We start from the raw sequence: 20,023 nt of genomic DNA, 5'->3' as shown, positions 1-20,023 counted from the left end.
AGATTTAATCTCCACATGCCTACAAAAAACAAACAAAGAAAAAAATCAGTGTGTCCTTATGTAACCTAACTCTGTGTCCTTATCCGATGCTCATGTAAAGCACTCCAATGCCTTTGGGGCGAGTTGTGTAAATCTGCAAAAATAAAACTTGATAGCGTGTTTTGTCTAAACTATATTAAATACACATTTCGTGGCCTCCTATAATGCTGGGGAGCAGCGCCCCCTACTGCCGCATCCTAGGAGCTCACTTGCCGCCATCTTAGGGTCAGGCATCGTCACCGCGCCTGCAATGACCGTGGTGGGAGCATAGCAGCTTGCCTGACTCTGACACGGACGCCGTGGCACGCGGTCTCATTGTGAGGTCACATCATTAATATTTATGAGAAGAAACATGGGATAAAATATTGCGCGCAATGGGTGCTCGGGAGTCGCGAGGCTGTGCCGTCTACTGCCAGGTAAGTGACGTCGCCGCTCGAGAAGGTTCGACGTGCGTGCCGCTGTCCTCGGTGGGCGAGCTCTTATGACATCAGAGGGAGCTCGGTGTTGTCGCGTACCTAGTGACGTCGTATGGCTGTATCCCCAGCATCCGAAGGGGAAGGGCCCTCATGACCTGTCCTGCTCACCTCTCCCTCAGGCGGAGGCGCCGCACACACCCGCCTGTGGACTCAGGAACAGGGGAGATAATTCAAATAAATCAGTGTTTATTTACCAATCGCTTCGTTTCGATGGGAGTGGAGGCAGTTTAACGGTTCAGCAGGTCACATTGAGGCTATGCAAATTCAGTCATAGTTGTCATTGGCAGACATGCCAACACTGTAGGGCGGGGAAGTGGGAGATTTTAAAATAAAAATCGGGAGAATGTAATTTCCGCAATAACTCTTATTGCAAAAAAATGCAATTTCAGGCGGGAGACAGATAAAAAAGAAAATCATTTTTTTTTGCTTGAAAATTCGGGATTCTCCTGCATGAATCTGGTCCATTGGCATGCATGCATTGGGAACGCATGCCAAAAAATTGTTAATGTGCGCTGACTTGCCCCCAATCCCATAGAATGCATCCTTTATAGATATTTAAAAGGTTGACAGGTATGTTCGTGTCTGGTCAGATGCAGAGGGTGGCCTCCACCTCTCTGTTCAAGGGAGATTGTGTCTTCAAGCGAGAAATACAGTCAACGAGTCTGAGAATGCTAGAGTGAGACTGGAAGGTAGTGGGTGTAATTTGCTAAGGCAACAAGCCAGATAAAACCATACAATCTTTTGAAGATGTTGGTCAGCTTCCTTGACCTGCAACACCCCTATGCAGAGTGTACATATGGAGAGCAGTTGCCTCAATCAGTCACGTCATTTGTATAGCGCACTACTCACCTGGGCGGGTCTCAAGGCGCTGGGGGAGGGGAAAGTTACTGCTCGAACAGCCAGGTCTTGAGCTGCTTCCTGAAGGCGAGATGGTCTTGGGTTCGCTGGAGGTGGGAGGGGAGGGAGTTCCACGTCTTGGCTGCCAGGTAGGAGAAGGATCTTCCTCCGGCGGTGGCTCTGCGGATGCGTGGTACGGTGGCGAGTGCGTGGCCAGTCGATCGTAGCTGGCGGGTGGGCGTGTAGAAGGTCATGCGGTCGTTGAGGTACTTGGGGCCCAGGTCGTGGAGAGCCTTGTGTGCGTGTCTGAGTAGTCTGAACGTGATTCTCTTGCTGACGGGGAGCCAGTGCAGGTCTCTCAGGTGTCCGGTGATGTGGCTGTGTCGGGGGATGTCGAGGATGAGTCGGGCGGAGGCGTTCTGGATGCGTTGGAGTCTTTTTAGGTCTCGCCTTTTCCATTCCGAAGGAATGGAAAATGGAGAGTCAAGTCAAGTCACGAGATTTATATAGCGCGCTACATACCCATAGGGTCTCAAGGCGCTTGAGGAAGGGTGGGGAATTACTTGTCGAATATCCAAGTTTTAAGTTGCTTTCTGAAAGCTAGGTGGTTCTGAGTAAGGCGAAGGTGAGTGGGAAGTGAGTTCCAGGTCTTAGCTGCCAGGTAGGAGAAGGATCTACCTCCCATGGTGGTTTTGTTGATGCGAGGTACAGTGGCAAGGGCTTGGTTGGAGGATCGTAGCTGACGGGAGGGGGTGTAGAAGGACAGTCGTGTGTTGAGGCATTCGGGTCCAAGTTCGTAAAGTGCTTTGTGTGCGTGGGTTAGGAGGCGGAAAGTAATCCTCTTATTTACGGGGAGCCAGTGGAGGTTTTTCAGGTGACCAGAGATGTGTTCTTTACGCGGGATGTCTAGTATGAGCCTGGCTGAAGCGTTTTGGATGCGTTGGAGTTTTTTCTGGAGTTTTGCGGTGGTACCGGCGTATAGGGTGTTTCCGTAGTCCAGGCGGCTCGTGACCAGTGCGTGGGTGACCGTTTTTCTAGTTTCGGTGGGGATCCAGCGAAATGTTTTTTTGAGCATGCGAAGAATGTTGAAGCAAGATGATGAAACGGCGTTGACTTGTCTGGTCATCGAGAGTGAGGAGTCCAGGATGACGCCCAGGTTCCGTGCGTGGTCCGTCGGGATGGGTGCTTTTCCAAAGGCCTCTGGCCACCAAGAGTCATCCCAGGCGGAGGGGGAGGTGCCTAAGATGAGGACTTCTGTTTTGTCTGAGTTCAGTTTCAGACGGCTGTGCTTCATCCACTCGGCTACTTCTTTCATTCCTTCATGTAAGTTGGTTTTGGCGGTGTTAGGGTCTTTGGTGAGTGAGAGGATCAGTTGAGTGTCGTCAGCGTAGGAGATGATGTTGAGATTGTGTTGGCGAGCGATGGCCGCAAGGGGGCTCATGTATACATTGAAGAGGGTGGGGCTGAGTGATGATCCTTGTGGCACGCCGCAGATGACTTCAGAGGCCTCTGACTTGAATGATGGGAGGCGGACTCTCTGGGTTCTTCCGGTGAGGAACGAGGTGATCCATTCCAGTGCTTTTCCTTGGATTCCGACGTTTCTGAGGCGCTGTATAAGGGTGCTATGACAGACTGTGTCGAAGGCAGCGGAGAGGTCGAGGAGGATGAGGGCGACTGTGTCTCCATTGTCCAGTAGAGTTCGAATGTCGTCTGTTGCTGCGATAAGTGCGGTCTCAGTGCTGTGTTTGGCTCGGAAGCCGAACTGTGAGGGGTCGAGGGATTTGTTGGTTTCGAGGAAGGTGGCGAGCTGGTTGTTGACAGCTTTCTCGATGACTTTGGCCGGGAATGGAAGAAGCGAGATGGGGCGGTAGTTTTTGAGTTCGGTGGGGTCAGCTGTGGGTTTTTTCAGAAGGGCGCTGAGTTCTGCGTGTTTCCAGCTTTCCGGGAAGGTGGCGGAGTTGAGGGAGCAGTTGATGACATCTCGGAGGTGTGGTGCTATGGTGGTCTGCTCTGTTGAAGATGTGGTGAGGGCATGGGTCAGTTGGGGATCCTGAGTGGATGTATGTATGTATGTATGTATAGGCATTTATATAGCGCACTACTTACCCGTAGGGTCCCAAGGCGCTTCGACCGCTGCGAAACCCTTCCTGGCTTCCCTGAGAGATGGTCCCTTAATTGGTATCTCCAGGGTGAGACCAGGCATCCCCGGCGGTCTGGTGGGGCCGTTAGTGAAGATGAGGCAAGCTAATGCCCAGAGTTGCCGAGTGTGATCGCTGATCAGAGTGGGCACCGAGGCGAGAGAATTATCGAGTCCGCTGACCCTGGTCCAGAAACCTGCCGCGCCGGGAATCGAACCCTGGTCCCGGGCCGTCCTCTGCTCTCGGGTCTGCCGCCTCTAACCAGTTCATCAGGCGGATGGTGTCCTCAGTGGAGATTGGGTTCCAGTCGTTAAGGATGTTCAAGGGGGGTGAAGGTCCTGCAGAAGGTTGGGTGGGTTGGTCTCCGGGTCGGTTGTCGAAGCTGTTGTGGATGTCTGCGATTTTGTTGTGGAAGAAGGAAGCTAGGGAGTCGCAGAGGGCTTGGGAGGGGGTGATGTCGTTGGAGATGGCTGATGGGTTGGTAAATTCTTTGACGATGTTGAATAGTTCCTTGCTGTTGTGGGCGTTGTTATCTAGTCGGACTTTGAATGCGGCTTTCTTGGCAGACCGGATTAGTTGGTGGTGTATGCGGGTGGCGTTTTTGAAGGCGTCCCTGGTGCTGGTGTTTGGGTCTTTTTTCCAGGCCTTCTTGAGGGAGCGACAGAGTTTCTTTGATTTCTTAAGATCATCGTTGAAGCAGGAGGCGTTTTTGCTGCCGGGTTTGCTTTGATGTTTTTTCAACGGTGCTAGGATGTCGGCGCTGTTGGATAGCCATTGGGTGAGGTTAATGGCTGCTTGGTCGGGGTTTGAGGACTGGGCGGGGGGGGTTTTGAAGAAGCGATGAGGAGATCTGGTCGGTGGTGATTTTGTTCCAGTTTCTTCGCAAGGTGGGTTGAGGATGGTTGTGGATTGTGGTCTTATTGTAGGTAAAGTGAACGCAGCTGTGGTCCGTCCAATGAAGAGCTGTGGTGTGGCTGAAAGTGACATGTTTGCTGGAGGTGAAGATGGGGTCGAGTGTGTGACCTGCAATGTGGGTGGGGGTAGTGACAAGTTGTTTGAGTCCGAGGTTGGTAAGATTGTCCAGAAGGGTGGTGGCGCTGCTGTCGTTGCTCTTTTCCAGGTGAAAATTAAGGTCTCCCAATAGAATGTAGTCCTCGGAGGGGAGGGCGTGTGGGGTGATAAAGTCAGTGATGTCGTCACTGAATTGTGCACGGGGTCCTGGAGGCCGGTAGAGGAGGGTGCCTCTGAGTGTGGTCTTGGGGTCGGTGTGGATCTGGAAGTGGAGGTGTTCGGCGCTGGCAAGGTTGACGTCTGAGCTGGTTGAGATGCGGATGGAGTTCTTATGGACGATAGCGATGCCTCCTCCTGTTTGTTTGATGCGGTCCTTGCGGATGATCTTGTATCCTTCCGGGATGGCGATGGTGATGTCTGGGGCTGAAGAGGCGTTCATCCATGTTTCTGTTAGGAAGGCGACGTCCGGTGAGAGAATTCAAGTGCTCAAAATACTCGTCAAACCAAGGGTTTTTTGGTGCGATTTTCTTCGAGTTCACGTGGCCACAGGCACGCGCTTTTGGGCCATAAACTTTCACGGCCATCTGTTCCCCAGCTCCAGCACCTTCCCTCTCTCTCCCCGCACACAGCCTTACTTGGATTTCTCCTCCCCCTCCCCAGCCAGCTTCCCCCAGGCCGTGTTCCCTCCCACCTTTCCTCCTCTCTGTCCCTTCTTTCATTCACAACTTGTTTACTATAGGAAGTACATAGAATCACTCCCCCGCATTAGCGATAAACCGGTGACGTCACCAGCGGATAATGTAACATGCGCGTAGCGTTCCTAGACCAACTACGACCTGGTTCATATTGTGCATAATTGTTATGCGTGTTCGTGACGGCTCAGCTCATGTAATATCGAGCGCATCATAATGCCCGAATGCCAATCCGACGCTGATCGAGTACCCTCGTGCGTTGAGGATCATGATTCTGTGAATCATTAGCGGCAGGCGGTGCAATCGTAACACAATGCAGTCGTCACAACTTGTTTACTATAGGAAGTACATAGAATCACTCCTCCCGCATTAGCTATAAACCGGTGACGTCACCAGCGGATAATGTAACACGCGCGTAGCGTTCCTAGACCAACTACGACCTGGTTCATATTGTGCATAATTGTTATGCGTGTTCGTGACGGCTCAGCTCATGTAATATCGAGCGCATCCATAATGCCCGAATGCCAATCCGACGCTGACCGAGTACCCTCGTGCGTTGAGGATCATGATTCTGTGAATCATTAGCGGCAGGTGGTGCAATCTTAACACAATGCAGTCGTTAATGTGAGACTGCAAACAAGAATTTACTGACAAGACAAGAGGACAGCAGTGACAGCGCAGCCCTGAGGGGAGCACGTGCCAACACGCACATCTCTGGCTCACGCGACGGCGGTGAACAGTGTCGGTTCAGCAGGTCCGGGAGGGAGCATTACAATGTAAAGAGGCTCCTCGGGCAGGATGTGAGGCTGAACTCACTATCAATGTTCACCCGGCCACCCACTTGCATCACTAGTCTCAGAAACCACTCAGCCGCCTTTGGTGGTAAATGAGATAGCGCTCTCAGTGGCGCCGGCTTTAGGGTCATGGCGCTACATATCTGGGGGCCTTGGTTATAACAATAGCGAATACACAACAAGCATTTGCAATGCAACCGGCGCCGCAATTACGCGAGATTGAGCTATTGGCATTGTGAATGATAATGCCTTTTAGGTTTGTTTTCATTTTTAAAACATGACTAAAAGGCTTTGTCAGTTCCAATGCCAATAGCGTAAACTCTTTTTTTTTTTGCCGCAAAATTTGACCCAAATGCTGAACCCGATATTGTGTGACTTTCCACTTGCCATGATTGTCTAAATATTTGTAAAGTTGTCAAAGCACCTACTTAGAGATAAACATGTTCTAACTTTCGGTTTTGTATGAATGTGGTCTTTTCCATGCAAACCGACATTATTTTTGATAAGATAATTGCTTTGCTTTGAATCGCTGATGTCTAAAAATGTGAAAAGAGGAGAACCAATGTTTTTCTTTTTCTGAATAGTCTGTGGACTACAGTAACTTTTTGTTATTTTCTTGGGTTTGTAATGCCAGTAGAGCAGTATGTCTAACCCACGAAAGAAGAGACTGATCAGGGTAATCCTAAAAATACAGTAAACTTTGAGCAAGATTCCTAATACTCATAAATGGTTTAAAGTAGGTGTCTTAATTCTGTATGATCGAATGAGGCTCTGTCTGTGTGTGGTGTGAATCGTGTAGTGTTTGTAGCTTCATAAGCTCACAGGCTTTCTCTCCTTTTGTCATACCCCACAGCAATCTGTTGCTTTGCGATCGGCCTCAGGCCGGCATTTCTCCTCCCCTAATTACTCACTGCATGGCCGGCCGGCACATCAAAGGCTGCTGCTCCCCATGCGTCTCGTCACCCTTCCTCCCTTGTTGTTCTTTGCCTGCTGGTTTATTTTGTAGACCGTAGTTTTGAGTAAGTACTATGCAAGCAGCTTGAAACACCACGCACCATTCCCTCTTAGTTCCCGAGTTTGTACGGCAACACTTTGACTTAAAATGTAACTCCACTGAGCCGCTTTCAATACCAATGTAAAGGAGCAGCAGAGGTGAACGCCACTAACACAGTTCATGGCAGTGTGCCTTTATTTATTTATTAAAGGTGCAGCTTTCACTTTGAGCTTGCATTTCTTTGTTCAGAATCGGCGCCACTTTCATGCCCCCTGATTAGTTAATTAAATACTATTATTTTTGTGTTTTCCTTCATTACAGAAAATTAAAATAAACACCTGGCTATAGTATGAATGCAGCTCATTACAAGGAGAGCCTGGGTGCTTAATTTTGTGACACAGAGTTTATCATGATTATATTGTACACTACTCCGGTGTGGTGGGACTGGCCGACTCACTCCATTGTGGTTATGAAGATGAGCATCCAGACGTCCTGTGCATAGGAACAGCTGCCTGTTCGTTTTCACTACACCCTGGCACTGGCTAACTCTCTCTCTATACACTCCCAACTCCTTTTTTTTCCGCCTTCATCGCTATCGTATCCCTTCAACTCCGATCTTAGCACATACACATTCCAAAAGATCAGGCCCTCCCTCCCACTCGCTGGCTCCCCCTGTAGGGCATGGCTGGTTATCAGCAGCTCTGGTGCATCTTCAGGTACTCGAAATCGAAATGTATAATCCTATTCATGGCAGACTCTGTACTAGAATCAGCTGCCTATCCAGTGATGTGATTTTATGTCTTCTAACATTGTGACGCATTCGCCTCATCTCCCACGTTCATTCTTTTCAAGGAGAGCCAGTCACTTTCTTTCTCTGGTTTCCGCTCGATTTTCATCTACATACGGGATGCTCCATTTCCTTCTCCATCATGGGTGTAGGATGACCATTGCCAGGCACTATTATTAATTGATATGTACAATGCTGCAGGGGAGATTGTTCTATGGCCTTCATACCCCTCACACTTACCCTCACACCCCCTCACTCACCCACACACCCTCACACACCCCACTCTCACACACACTCACCCTCCCTCACCCTTACCCTCACACCCCCCCCACCCTCACACACCCTCACTCACCCTCTCACCCTCACACACAATCTCACCCCCTCAGCACCACCACATTATCACTCAGCACCACCACATTATCACTCAGCACCACCACAGCACCACCACAGCACCACCACAGCACCACTCAGCACCACCACAGCACCACCACAGCACCACCACAGCACCACCACAGCACCACTCAGCACCACTCAGCACCACTCAGCAGCACGACTCAGCACTACCACAGCACCTCTCAGCACTACCACAGCACCACTCAGCACCACCACAGCACCACTCAGCAGCACCACTCAGCACCACCACAGCCTCACTCAGCACCACCACAGCATCACTCAGCTGCACCACAACAGCATTACTCAGCAGCGCCACCACAGCATCACTCAGCAGCGCCACTCAGCAGCGCCACTCAGCACCACCACATTATCACTCATCAATCATTATCACTCAGAACCACCACAGCACCACTCAGCACCACCACAGCACCACTCAGCACCACCACAGCACCACTAAGCAGCACCACAGCACCACCTCAGCATCACTCAGCACCATCCCAGTATCACTCAGCAGCACCACTCAGCATCACTACAGCACCACTCAGCACCACCACAGCACCCCTCAGCGCCACCCCAGCATCAATCTGCGCAACCATTCAACAACAACTGGTTTAAATTTGTTCTCTCAATGTTTCAAGCTTTATTACAAATGTCACAAAAAGATGTTAATATTTCACTTCTGTTCTTGGATTTTCGTCACAATAAAATATACTGAACATAACCTTCACAAAAGTTATTTACAAAAGTTTAAGCTATTGCCATTATAAATTAAAATCACTTTTATTTAAGTATTAATTATTTAAAACAATTAAAAGCCATTGTAATTTGTAATATCAATACATCTAAGTCACGAAAATACAAACATGTTGCATTACAAATACTATAGGTGTCACATTTGCAAAAGTTTTTTTTTTTTTTTTTTTGTATGTTCTTATATAGCGCTCGACTACCCGGAGGCATCTCGGCGCTTGCCTTGGGAACCCGTCCTGGCTTTTCCCTGTGAGATAGCCCCTAACGGGCATCCCCAAGGTGAAAGCCAGGCATCCCGCCGCGGGGGGCCGTTGTGGAGATTAAGCAAGCTTAATGCCCAGAGTTGCAGAGTGTGAACCCATGATTAGGTCAGGCACCGAAGCGAGAATTATCGAGTCCGTGGACATTTGAGCTCAAGACCCTGCCGCGTCGGGAATTGAACCCTGGTCCCGGGTCTGACCTCTGCTTCAGGGTCTGCCTGCTCTAACCAGTGAGCCACACTTCTCCACTCCAAGTTAAAACTATTGGCATTGTAAATGACAAAGCTATTAATTTAGCTATTTTCAAAACCAACACATAAATAAAAAAAATTGTCATTTACAAGACCAATAGCTCAAACTTTCCTAATGCGAGACCTATTGCATTGCAAATGCTTGTTTGAAGTTTCGCTGTGGTTCTGGCGTAGAGGGTGTTCCCGTAGTCCAGTCGGCTGGTGACGAGTGCCTGGGTGACGGTCTTCCTGGTTTCCGTGGGGATCCATCTGAAGATCTTGCGGAGCATGCGCAGGGTGTTGAAGCACGAGGATGAGACGGCGTTGACTTGTCTGGTCATTGACAGGGAGGAGTCCAGGATGAAGCCCAGGTTGCGTGTGTGGTCCATCGGTTTGGGAGCGGTGCCCAGGGCCGGGGGCCACCAGGAGTCGTCCCAGGCGGAGGGTGATGATCCGAGGATGAGGACTTCCGTCTTGTCCGAGTTCAGTTTAAGGCAGCTGTTCCTCATCCAGTGGGCGACGTTTTTCATCCCTTCGTGTAGGTTGGCTCTGGCGGTGGTGGGGTCGCTGGTGAGGGAGAGGATGAGCTGGGTGTTGTCGGCGTAGGAGATGATGTTGAGGTTGTGCTGGCGTGCGATGGCTGCGAGGGGGCTCATGTAGATGTTGAAGAGGGTTGGGCTGAGTGAGGATGTAGATGTTGAAGAGGGTTGGGCTGAGTGAGCACAGAGTGCTAGATTAGAAGTGAAAGGCTGGCAAATGTGTCAGTGCTGTTACCAGACCAGTGCAAATCACTCACACAAGGATTTGTTGCCGTATTTGCTTGTAGGATGATGTACCTGCAGCTTGCAGTCAGTTGTGGAGAAACAATCCTCTTATTGGTAGAAGAGCCTGCAAGGGAGTTGTAATCATTTCAAACGTGTGTGTAGGCCAGTTACTTGGGGCCTGCAAGTTAGTAGTCATTGCTTGAAAAATGAGCTCTGACAGTGTTTGGTCCCAACCTGAAGTCTATTTTTATGCATTTTGAGAACATGCTTGACTAAAAAGAAGTGCACGGTGCAAAGTCTCTAAATGGGTTCAAGTCCAGCAACAAAAGCCAAGAAGTTGTCATGTTTATAAGGAACAATTTCCATATCTAACGCAAAAGTTGGAAAGTACCAGATTTTAACAAGTGAACATTTTTGAGCCATTGCATGTTCAGCAGGTACACAGATGTTAGTAGATGTTTTAAGAGAGAAACAGTCCATAGGTTGCTGCTGCTAGACTCTTGGTTAATTGAAACGTTAATCGTATTAGTTTTTCCTGCTACTAGTAACCAGGGCAGGGATAATGTGTTGATGTCTGCTCAGGTTTAGGAAGTCTGGCCCCAGCACTCTGGATTTATTATACCTTGTTGATTTGTTTTTAAGAGTCTGGGATAGAATCGATTGGTGTAATCAAGATGTGGCAGACCTAGAGATGTTGATACTTTCATCCTTTAGACAACTTGTAAAAATAGAAAATGACGTGTTAAAGTGCTCATCATATAGTAAGAGGCACTGTCTCTTTGAGTTGGGTTTGGAGTGAGAGGCTGATATCCATAATCACATATATCTTTTTCCTCTTATGTCAACGTGGTTGGTGGTAACCCTGTCTCCAGGGGCCATCCACAGCTATGTGCTTGGGTTCTCATTAGAAATTTCACATCTGACACAGTTGGAAAGAAATTGTGGTTTGGGTGTGCAGTTGTTCACTGTGCTTAGATTACTTGGTAAGGGAGGTTTAAGTTACAACGCACACTGGAATATGTAGAACCAAGAAGGATATCTGTTAAAGAAAGCTAACTGATAACGATAACATGAATATTAAACATTCAGATAGGGTCACGTATCCCAGGCAGTGTACCATGAAATGCAACATGTTTAAATCCTTCTGTACGGAGACGTCTCACACCCGTGTAAAAAGGTCTTCAACTATGTGTACTCCTCTCATAAGGACCAAATATCCAGTCATACACTTTTATTTAAGATGGCCAACAGCACTCCTTCTCTGGATTCTGTACTCTCTTTATGTAACTTGCAAGCAGCCAAACTAAGGTTGGCTTCTGACATCCCGACCTTCCTGAAAGACATTCCTGTTCAGAAGACATCTAAACAATGATTTGCCTGAATCAGATCCTCCTCCTCCATAGGGATGCCTGACTAACTTTTTTTTTTTTTTAATTTTTAAAACCTTTATTTTGAAAGAGCACACAGCTATTCAGCCTAACATCCCGGAGGCAAGGCAGCATGGTGAATTAGGAGCGCAATAGTGCAAAAACATTCGCAACAGAACAGTGGAGGTTGTTTTTATATTTTATATTGAAAGAGAACAGAAAACGAAGGAAGTAGAAACGCCAAACGGCGCCAAAGAGTGGCAATGGAGTAGAGAAATCTGTCAAGGTATTGGTGGCGGGCAGGGGAGAGCAAGCAGTGAGTCACTAATACAGGAGAGTGTAGCAGGATAGGAGAAGGGAGGAGGAGAGACAGGATCAATCAGTTCAACGTGTCACAGTTGGTGTCACAGGCTATGATGACATATGTTCATCTAGAGAAACAGGCTCGGGCGGCAGGCATACATCACCCCGGTAAGCATTCCAGGCTCCCCACACTTTACTCCATTTCTGGGGCCTACCCCTGGCAACATAGACCGTCTTTTCCCGGAACATACACCAATCCATGTTGGCTTTCCATTGTACCACAAGGGGAGCCGTGGCAGCACCCCACTTTTGCGCGATGTCCCGCTTGGCCACCATGTTACCCAGGGTCACCCACTGGGTCTGCGCCGTGATGTGATCAGATGGTTCCCAGATGTTGAGGAGACACCTCCGAGCTTCTGCAGTAGCCACCACTCCAGTCACCTCACTCATAATCCGGTGCACCCTTCTCCAGTAGGAGGCTATGACGGGGCATTCCCATAGAATGTGCAGGATGGTAGCAAGGGCACCACAGCCTCGACGACAAAGTCCGTTGGGCGAGTATCCCATACGCACAAGCCGGGGGCCAGTCACATACACTCTGTGCAAGATCTTGAATTGCACCAGCCTAAGACGAGAGGAGATGGCAACCTCTTTAGGGGAGGACACTGCGCTCTGCCAATCCTCATCGTCGATCTCTAGGCCATCTCCCACCCACTGATCACGCACTCCAAGGAGAAGGTCGGTGCTGACATTGATTAGCTTTTTATATGACAATGAGATAGCACTATCGGGCATATGGCCATCCAACACTCTGTCTTCCAAGGGAGAGCTCTCTGGAATCGCCCCCTCCGTCGGTTTGGCAGAGAGCAGCGCGTGCCGCAGCTGGGCGTAGCGGAAGAACTCCGAGCCGCCCAACTGGTATTCAGCCTGCAACTGAAGAAAGGTCTTGATTTCGCCCTTAGAGATCATATCGTCCACCCTGGAGATGCCTATGAGGTCCCATTTATCGAAGCCCTTGGTGTGCCACAACCTGCCCAAAATATCAGAGTCATACAGAGGGGTGAATCTGGTCAGCCTGCCCTGCCAGCCCTGCGCCTTGGTGAGCGCCCGCCAGATGTGGACCGCTGTCTTCGTTGGACCCGACATCCGCCGATCCAAAGACCTCGAGTACAGGGCCCGGTAATAATTACCACCGCCCAGGAGCCATCTATCCATGGCATAGCCGGGGCTGTTCACCGGACCGTAGAGACCATGGTTGAGAGCCGCGAGTTGGGAGGCCCAGTAATACCTATGCACGTCCGGCAGTGCTATGCCCCCGTCGTACCACGCCTAAAGTAGCGGGCCGGAACCGGATCTTGGGTGTTCTGCAAAGCATAAAGGAACCTGGGCAAAGACATCATCTTAAATAATGCCGCACGGCCAAGTAGGGAGAGCGGAAGCTTGCGCCAACTATCCACGTCGCGCCGGAGACGCTGGAGAGGAGGGAGCAAGTTGTGATCATATCGCGCCTTCGAACTCCCGGAGATGTAAATCCCTAAGTACTTGAAACCCTGTCCGGCCACCTGGATGTTGCAGCCTCTGGGGAGGCGCGGCGTGTCCCCTTTTAGGACGTACAGGGAGGACTTGGCCCAGTTGATAACTAGGCCAGAGTATCGTCCAAAAAGTCTGAGTACGTCGCATGCCACGATGAGTGACTTGCAGGGGGAGGTTAAGTAGAGCAGAATATCGTCGGCATACAGGGAAACCCTGTCCTCGAAGCCGGGAGCCCAGGTTATGCCATGTAGATCAGGGTGCGTGCGCAACATGGCCGCGAGCGGCTCAAGAGCAAGGGCAAACAGAAGAGGCGACAAGGGGCAACCCTGTCTGGTTCCTCTGTGGAGGGCAAAAGACGCCGATAGACGGCCATTGACAGTAACATTAGCCAGTGGACTAGCGTAGAGAAGTTTCACCCAACCCACGAACACCGGGCCAAAACCGAGCTTCGTCAACACTGCCCAGAGGTAACTCCACTCAAGAGAGTCAAAGGCCATTGTGGCGTCAAGAGAATCGAGGACTGCCGGTTCCTCAAGGGTATGGGCCCTAGCCAGGGCGCCGTGGAGTCGACGCAAATTGAGGGCAGTGTTGCGGTGAGGAATAAAGCCCGACTGGTCCGGATGCACTAAGTCGCCAATAACTCCAATCAGTCGATTAGCGAGTAGCTTGGCAAGGATCTTAGGCTCGACATTCAGGAGAGAGATGGGACGATAAGAACGACACATGTCTCTCGGCTTCCCTTCCTTATGGATGACCACAATGGTGGCCAACCTCTGGTCAAGGGGAAGAAGGCCGGCGTCTCGCGCTTCCAAAAACATAGTACGCAAGTGCGGGGAAACCACGTCTGGCCGAATCTTATACAACTCGACAGGGATGCCGTTGGGACCAGATGCCTTACCCGACCGCAACGAACGATCGCAAGAGCGATCTCGTCGGCAGATATGTCTCTATCCAAATCGTCACGGTCTTCTTCAGAGAGACAGGGAAGGTCAACTGCCGAGAGAAGCGTTGTCGAGTCAGCCTCGGAACAGTCTGAAGTAGAGGTGTAGACACCCCGAAAGTAATCAGCAAAAGACTCGGCAATGGCACTGGGGTCAGTGACAGCAACCCCGTCGTCGCCCAAAATCTCGGGTACGACGCGGCTGGCCATCTCCCTCCTGTCCAACCAGGCCAGCAACTTCCCAGCCTTGTCACCAACGTCATAAATACGACCTTGCTGTTCCTTAGCCAAGGCCAGGGCAGCATTTGTGGCAAGATCGTGATATTCAGACTGTTTGAGGGAAAGGGCATGTAGGAGAGCGGGGTCGTGTTCGGGCCCCAACTGGGAGTCAAGGCTCATAACCTCCTCCTCGATGCGTACCAAGTCGGCATCTCTGACTCTACGGGCCTCCGCTATAAGAGCGAAAGCCTCGCCCCTCAAAACAGTCTTAAATGCCTCCCACAGGGTCTCGGCCGAGCCAACCGAGCCCTCATTTTCAGAAAAATAAAGGTCGATGGCCTTGGCTAGGAGAGTGCGAGTTTTGGGATTGCGGAAATACCACGGGTTAACCGCCACCGGTCGGTCCGACAGGACGATGTCAAAATCAAATGAAACCCATAACGGGGAATGGTCGGAAATGCCCCGCGCCAGAAATCGGGCCTCAGACACGGCTGGCGCGTGTGCTGCTAAGGTGAGAACATAGTCTATACGAGAAAGACTACCATGTGCACCGGAAAGGAAGGAGAAATGGCAGAGCGTAGGGTGTAAAAGCCGCCAGCTATCCACTAAGCCCATGGACTCGAGGAAAGATGGCAACCACAGTTGGGAACTCCGGAGGTCTCTAGGCGGATGTCGGTCCAAGGAGCCAGAGCAAACTGAGTTGAAGTCACCCCCCACAACCAACAAACCAGCAGGCAAAGTTAAAATGGCGCCACCAAGGTCTTGGAAAGTACTAGACTGTAGGCCTGGGGGAACGTAAACCGAAAGTAACGTCAGGGCACGCCCTTCCCATCTCCCCGCCACTGCGGCGTAACGCCCTCTCTCATCAATCATGGTGACGTCTATCTCAAGCGGAAGGGACGCACGTACAAGGACACCCGCCCCCGAGAGCCCGAAGAGAACCCCGAGTGGGCCACCATCTTATACCCTTTACGATTGAGTGCTTTGCACGAGTTACCAACCAAGTGCGTCTCCTGTAGAAGGACAACATCAGGCATGTGGCGTTTAAGCAGTTGAAACACAACCCCTCTCTTGATACGGTCACCCAGCCCATTAACATTCCAACTGATTACTCGTAGTTTCCTACCCCCCATCATCGTGCCGCCCGCCCCACCCAACTCCAACAATCCTCAACAGCAAGTGAAACTCAGCAGTATACACGACCCATTGCCTAAGAGAAGGAAGAAAGAAAGAATAAACAAACGAATAAACTTGCCCAATCCCACCCCCCACCCTGCATCAGACTAAAGAGCCCCCCCAACCAGCAGTGTGCCTGTCGCCCCATTAACTAGTCTACGAGAAGCCCCCAGAGGAGTAAGGAATCCCCACGAACACCTCCCGCCACCCTCCTTGTAAGCGACAGGAGAATTGGCAAAGTCAACGCAATAACAGTATCGACAGTCACATATAGCAGGGCCACCAACCGCCAAAGTCCTTGCAGTAGAGCCGAGTCTCATTGATCAGAACCACCAGTCGCGCCTCCAGTGTGTTCGCCGTGGTCATCCCGGCGTTGCGGCAGAGTGTCCAGCCAGTCGCTCACATTTTCCGGGACGTCAAAGAACAGGGCATGACCATCATGTTCAATCCGAAGCTTGGCAGGGAACAACATCGAGTACTTAAAGCCCATGTCCCTCAGTCGCCGTTTCACTCCCGCATAGCTCTGACGCTGTCTCTGAACAGCCCTGGTGAAATCAGGATAGAAATGTACTTCAGAATTCTGGAACTTAAGCGGTCCATGCCTTCTGGACGCCTGTAGGATCGCGTCCCGGTCCCGAAAATTGAGGAGCCGTGCAATGATGGGTCTAGGCGCCATGCCCGACTTCGGCGGGCCGCCCGGTACACGGTGAGCGCGCTCCACTGAGAAGAAATTACTCAGACCAGAAGGCGCTAGATGTGTCTGTACCAGTTCCTCCACAAAAAAGGTCCACTGCCGCTTCCTCTGAGCCTTCCGGAACACCAATGATGCGGACATTCTGCCGCCTGGCACGTCCCTCAAAATCCTCCAGCCTCCTGGAGAAATGATCAGTAGTCAACCGCAAAGTCCGGACCTCAGTCTGCAGGTCCGAGACGTCGGTGGTTAGGCTAGAGGTTTTGATATCCAACGACTTCACACGGTCATTAGTCTTACCCAGGTCGGCCCTGATAAGGGTGAGATCAACTGCCAAAGTGTCCACCTTGTGAGTCAAGACCTCATGCTGTTTCTGCAGTTCGGACCGTATGCCCGCGATGGCCCCCATAATGTCACTGAGGGTAGGCTCGGATCCATCGGGCGAACCTTTAGTGGAGGCCACCGCAGCAGGTGGCGTCCGCGGCTGAACATACCGCTCAATCCTGTTCAGTTGTGTTTGGGTCTTGCCGCGAACGCCTTTGTTCGACGTCTTGTCGGGGTCCCCTCTGCCCGCCATGATGGGTTCGATGAGAACAAAGGGGCACACCACCTAAGCCAGAGCCAAGCGAACCAAGAAAAGGGGTCGAAGCCAGATATTCAGGCCAGGCCGATGATAGTGAGCACCGCAGTCACAAGCACTTCGCCAGTAGGGACCTCAAGCAGCCACTACGCATTCCAGTCGTGCGGAGTGACGGAGATCGGGGAGACAATGGCGCATCCCTGGCACGGAGTTCCACTCGACGTAGCTCAGTGTAGGAACCACCGATTTGGAGGCGGAAAGCGGCTCCCGCTTCAGTGACCCGTCAGCAAGTAGAATCCACCAACGTGGATCAGGATTTCGAACAGGATATTTGCGGAGGATCGGAGGGTCCGCAGAGCTCCGAGCTTACGCGGCCATCTTGGTTGCCCGCGAAGCTCCTCCCCCTGACTAACGTTTTTTGATCATTTTCTGTTTAGGCATTTGTCCGCCCCCTTTGTTTCTTGTCTCTTTGTTGTAAATCTGTTGTTCTTCCCACCATCTCTGTGCTTCTCACGCTAATTCATCCGCTTTCACTTCTGCTTATTGATTTACCTATCTTGCCACTTGTTTCGTCCTTTTCTAGCCCCCTGCTTTAACCCTCTCTTTGGCTGCTACCTAATTTAAATGACTTTCTGTAAACATATCTTGCCCGTTTAACTACAGCTCTTTGTAAATTGCTCAAATACCTTCAGGTGCAATGGTGCTATAGAAGGATATGCATCTACATAAACAAGTGAGATGTTGCAAAAGCTTCCCAATGGGTGCACGCCACATGAAAATAACTGCGCAGAAACCCCAGCACTGATGTTGAGACACTACTTAAAACTTCCTTTCAGGGGACAGCAGATGTCTTTACTCCCTCAAGTCTTCCCTATGTAAGCCAAACTCTCTACGGTGTGACCAGTAAGTGTGCGATCAGACAAGCAAAAGTGGAGTTGTAGATCAAGGAACACTTACCACAAATCTACAAGACCATCAATGGAGTCTCCTGCAGAAACCGATTGCTCATCAGGGCAATTGAGCATTATGTAAGTGCCACTCGAATTCTGCTCCTCAGTTACTGAGATGAAACTGCAGCTGGCTCAGTCCTTTGCCTTTGCTAGGGAAAATCATTTGATACTGTTGTTCACTTGACTCTCTCATAGTCGGGAGGAACTGAGGGATTGAACTGGAGCGATTCACCAGAGTTCACATGTTCCAGTTGTGTTCTTCCAGGTCCGAGAATCTGTTGTCTGCAGGACGTCAAGACTCAATTTGTTTATCATTGAGCCTCAGTCCTTATTTGGATCTCTGGAAAGTTCTGCTGCTCAGCATGGGCATCATTTATTTATTGGACACGAATGACCTAAAGCTCTACATCAAAGGCTGGTTCATCCTCAGCATCGACTATCTGAGAATTGTCTCGTTGCCATTTTATGCATGGATGTCCCGTTGGCTAACGGAACCCCTACTAAGACAGAGACTGTACTGATTGCCAGAAGAGGCGAGCAGCAGATCAAGAAAGGCTCTTTGAGATGAACGTTATCCCATTACTGAATAATGGCAGTAAATGGGGCTTCTAGATTGGCAGCTCTAGCTCAAGGACCAACATTGTAGAAAACAATGACTTTGAGTGACACCCGCTGACTGTGGAGTGAATTCCTTCCTACCAGAAGTGGATTGCAGGATAGCCACCCAGGCTCTGGCCCGCCTCCTCTTGATGGTGGTAAAGGTCTGCTGGCTGACAACAGAAGGCCTGCTTGACACATATGAAGTGCGCCCTACCTGTGACCGGCCATTTCATCACTAAACTATTACGTTTGACAACTTGGTCTCCAGATGAACAATATAACGAACAAGTTGAGGAGGATCCAGTCACTATCCCGGGTGATCTTAGAAAGCAACCATTTGTCACAGAACCCTGGGGGAGATAGGCCTACTACTAATTTATTGGGTGAAGGAATGCATTTATGAAACTTATTTGTGTAGAGCGGACATAGCCAAATGTATAATAGAGAGTTTCACAAAGAGCAGAAATCGAACATTAGCACAGTAACAGCATGCCAATACCAGTTTTTTATTTTCTTTTTATGGAGTGGTCTTATTGGGTTGCCGGTGAGTGGAATCCAAAGTCATGTTTGGTTATTCACGGCTTGGGGTTTGTCCGTTGACTGATGGCGGATGTGAGGTTAAGGACCGAAAATTAACTGCCATCGCACCGTGTTCCTTTTCTGGCTGACCTGTGAGTTTTGCCAGCAGAAGATTCATAAATATGTGGTGCCCTGTGGTTTTTGCATGTGTTGTCAGGAGCACCCAAAGCCTTCGGATTCACCCACTAATAGGAGTCTGTCATTTCCTTTATGGCCCCTTAACGTGTAGGTGCTATAATGGTATTTAGACCTTAACTCAGGTCTCGAAGGTGCTAGGACTTGGTGGTTTTTAATGCGTGTCATCATTTTAACTGCCCGCTAGTCTATATCTGTTCTTAGTTTAAGTAATACATTTTAGAGCCCACCTCACATACTGGCCTGTGACTATTAATTGGTACAAGACTCAATGAAAAAGCTTTGAATGGCCTTCCTATGATTTGTGACCATGGCTGATCGCTGTTGCTGCAGAGTGTTTGTTGGCATGTTGGGGTTGTCTGCATGGAGGTGTTGTGAGTGTTCACCATTGGTGTCTGCCTGTTTTACTGTCACTTTGTTGTGATGGTCCCTAATATAACTGTGATTTGGCTTTTTTTCAGTGTTCATCATGTCTTCCGATGACAGGAAACTTTTAATTGGTAACCTCTCCTCCTTCACAACAGAGGAGAGATTGGAATGCCTATTTAGCAAGTATGGGAAGACCTTATCAGGTGAGTGTTCCAGGCCTGCTTAATGTCATACATGACTATTCAATCAGTGGTTTATATAGCGCACTACTCACCCGTGAGGGCGCAAGAGGTGTTTAAGACTCACTGTAGGACTTTGCTGCAGGAAAAGATGGTTACTGTATGTAAAAGTGTCACAAGTATGAATCCTGAAGGGTGGGTGATTCAGCCTTTTTTTAGCCTCCTTGAAAATGAACA

At 50.0% G+C, this 20,023-nt stretch overlaps 1 protein-coding gene across 1 annotated transcript in view; it reads left to right on the top strand.

Annotated features, from left to right (window-relative positions):
• Positions 1 to 329: 329 nt before the first annotated feature.
• The window catches only part of LOC147673019 (RNA-binding protein 3-like), a 53,515-nt gene continuing 33,821 nt past the window's right edge, over positions 330 to 20,023 (top strand). Inside the window, exons 1-2 of the mRNA XM_086946688.1 lie at positions 330 to 455; positions 19,700 to 19,810. Coding sequence (XP_086802814.1) covers positions 19,708 to 19,810 — 103 coding nt within the window. The 5' untranslated portion in view covers positions 330 to 455; positions 19,700 to 19,707. The remainder of the gene's footprint in view (positions 456 to 19,699; positions 19,811 to 20,023) is intronic.

This window comes from Lissotriton vulgaris, chromosome 12, assembly GCF_964263255.1.
Source record: "Lissotriton vulgaris chromosome 12, aLisVul1.2, whole genome shotgun sequence".
NCBI classification, from domain to species: domain Eukaryota; kingdom Metazoa; phylum Chordata; class Amphibia; order Caudata; family Salamandridae; genus Lissotriton; species Lissotriton vulgaris.
This window is presented reverse-complemented; position numbering and strand designations above follow the sequence as displayed.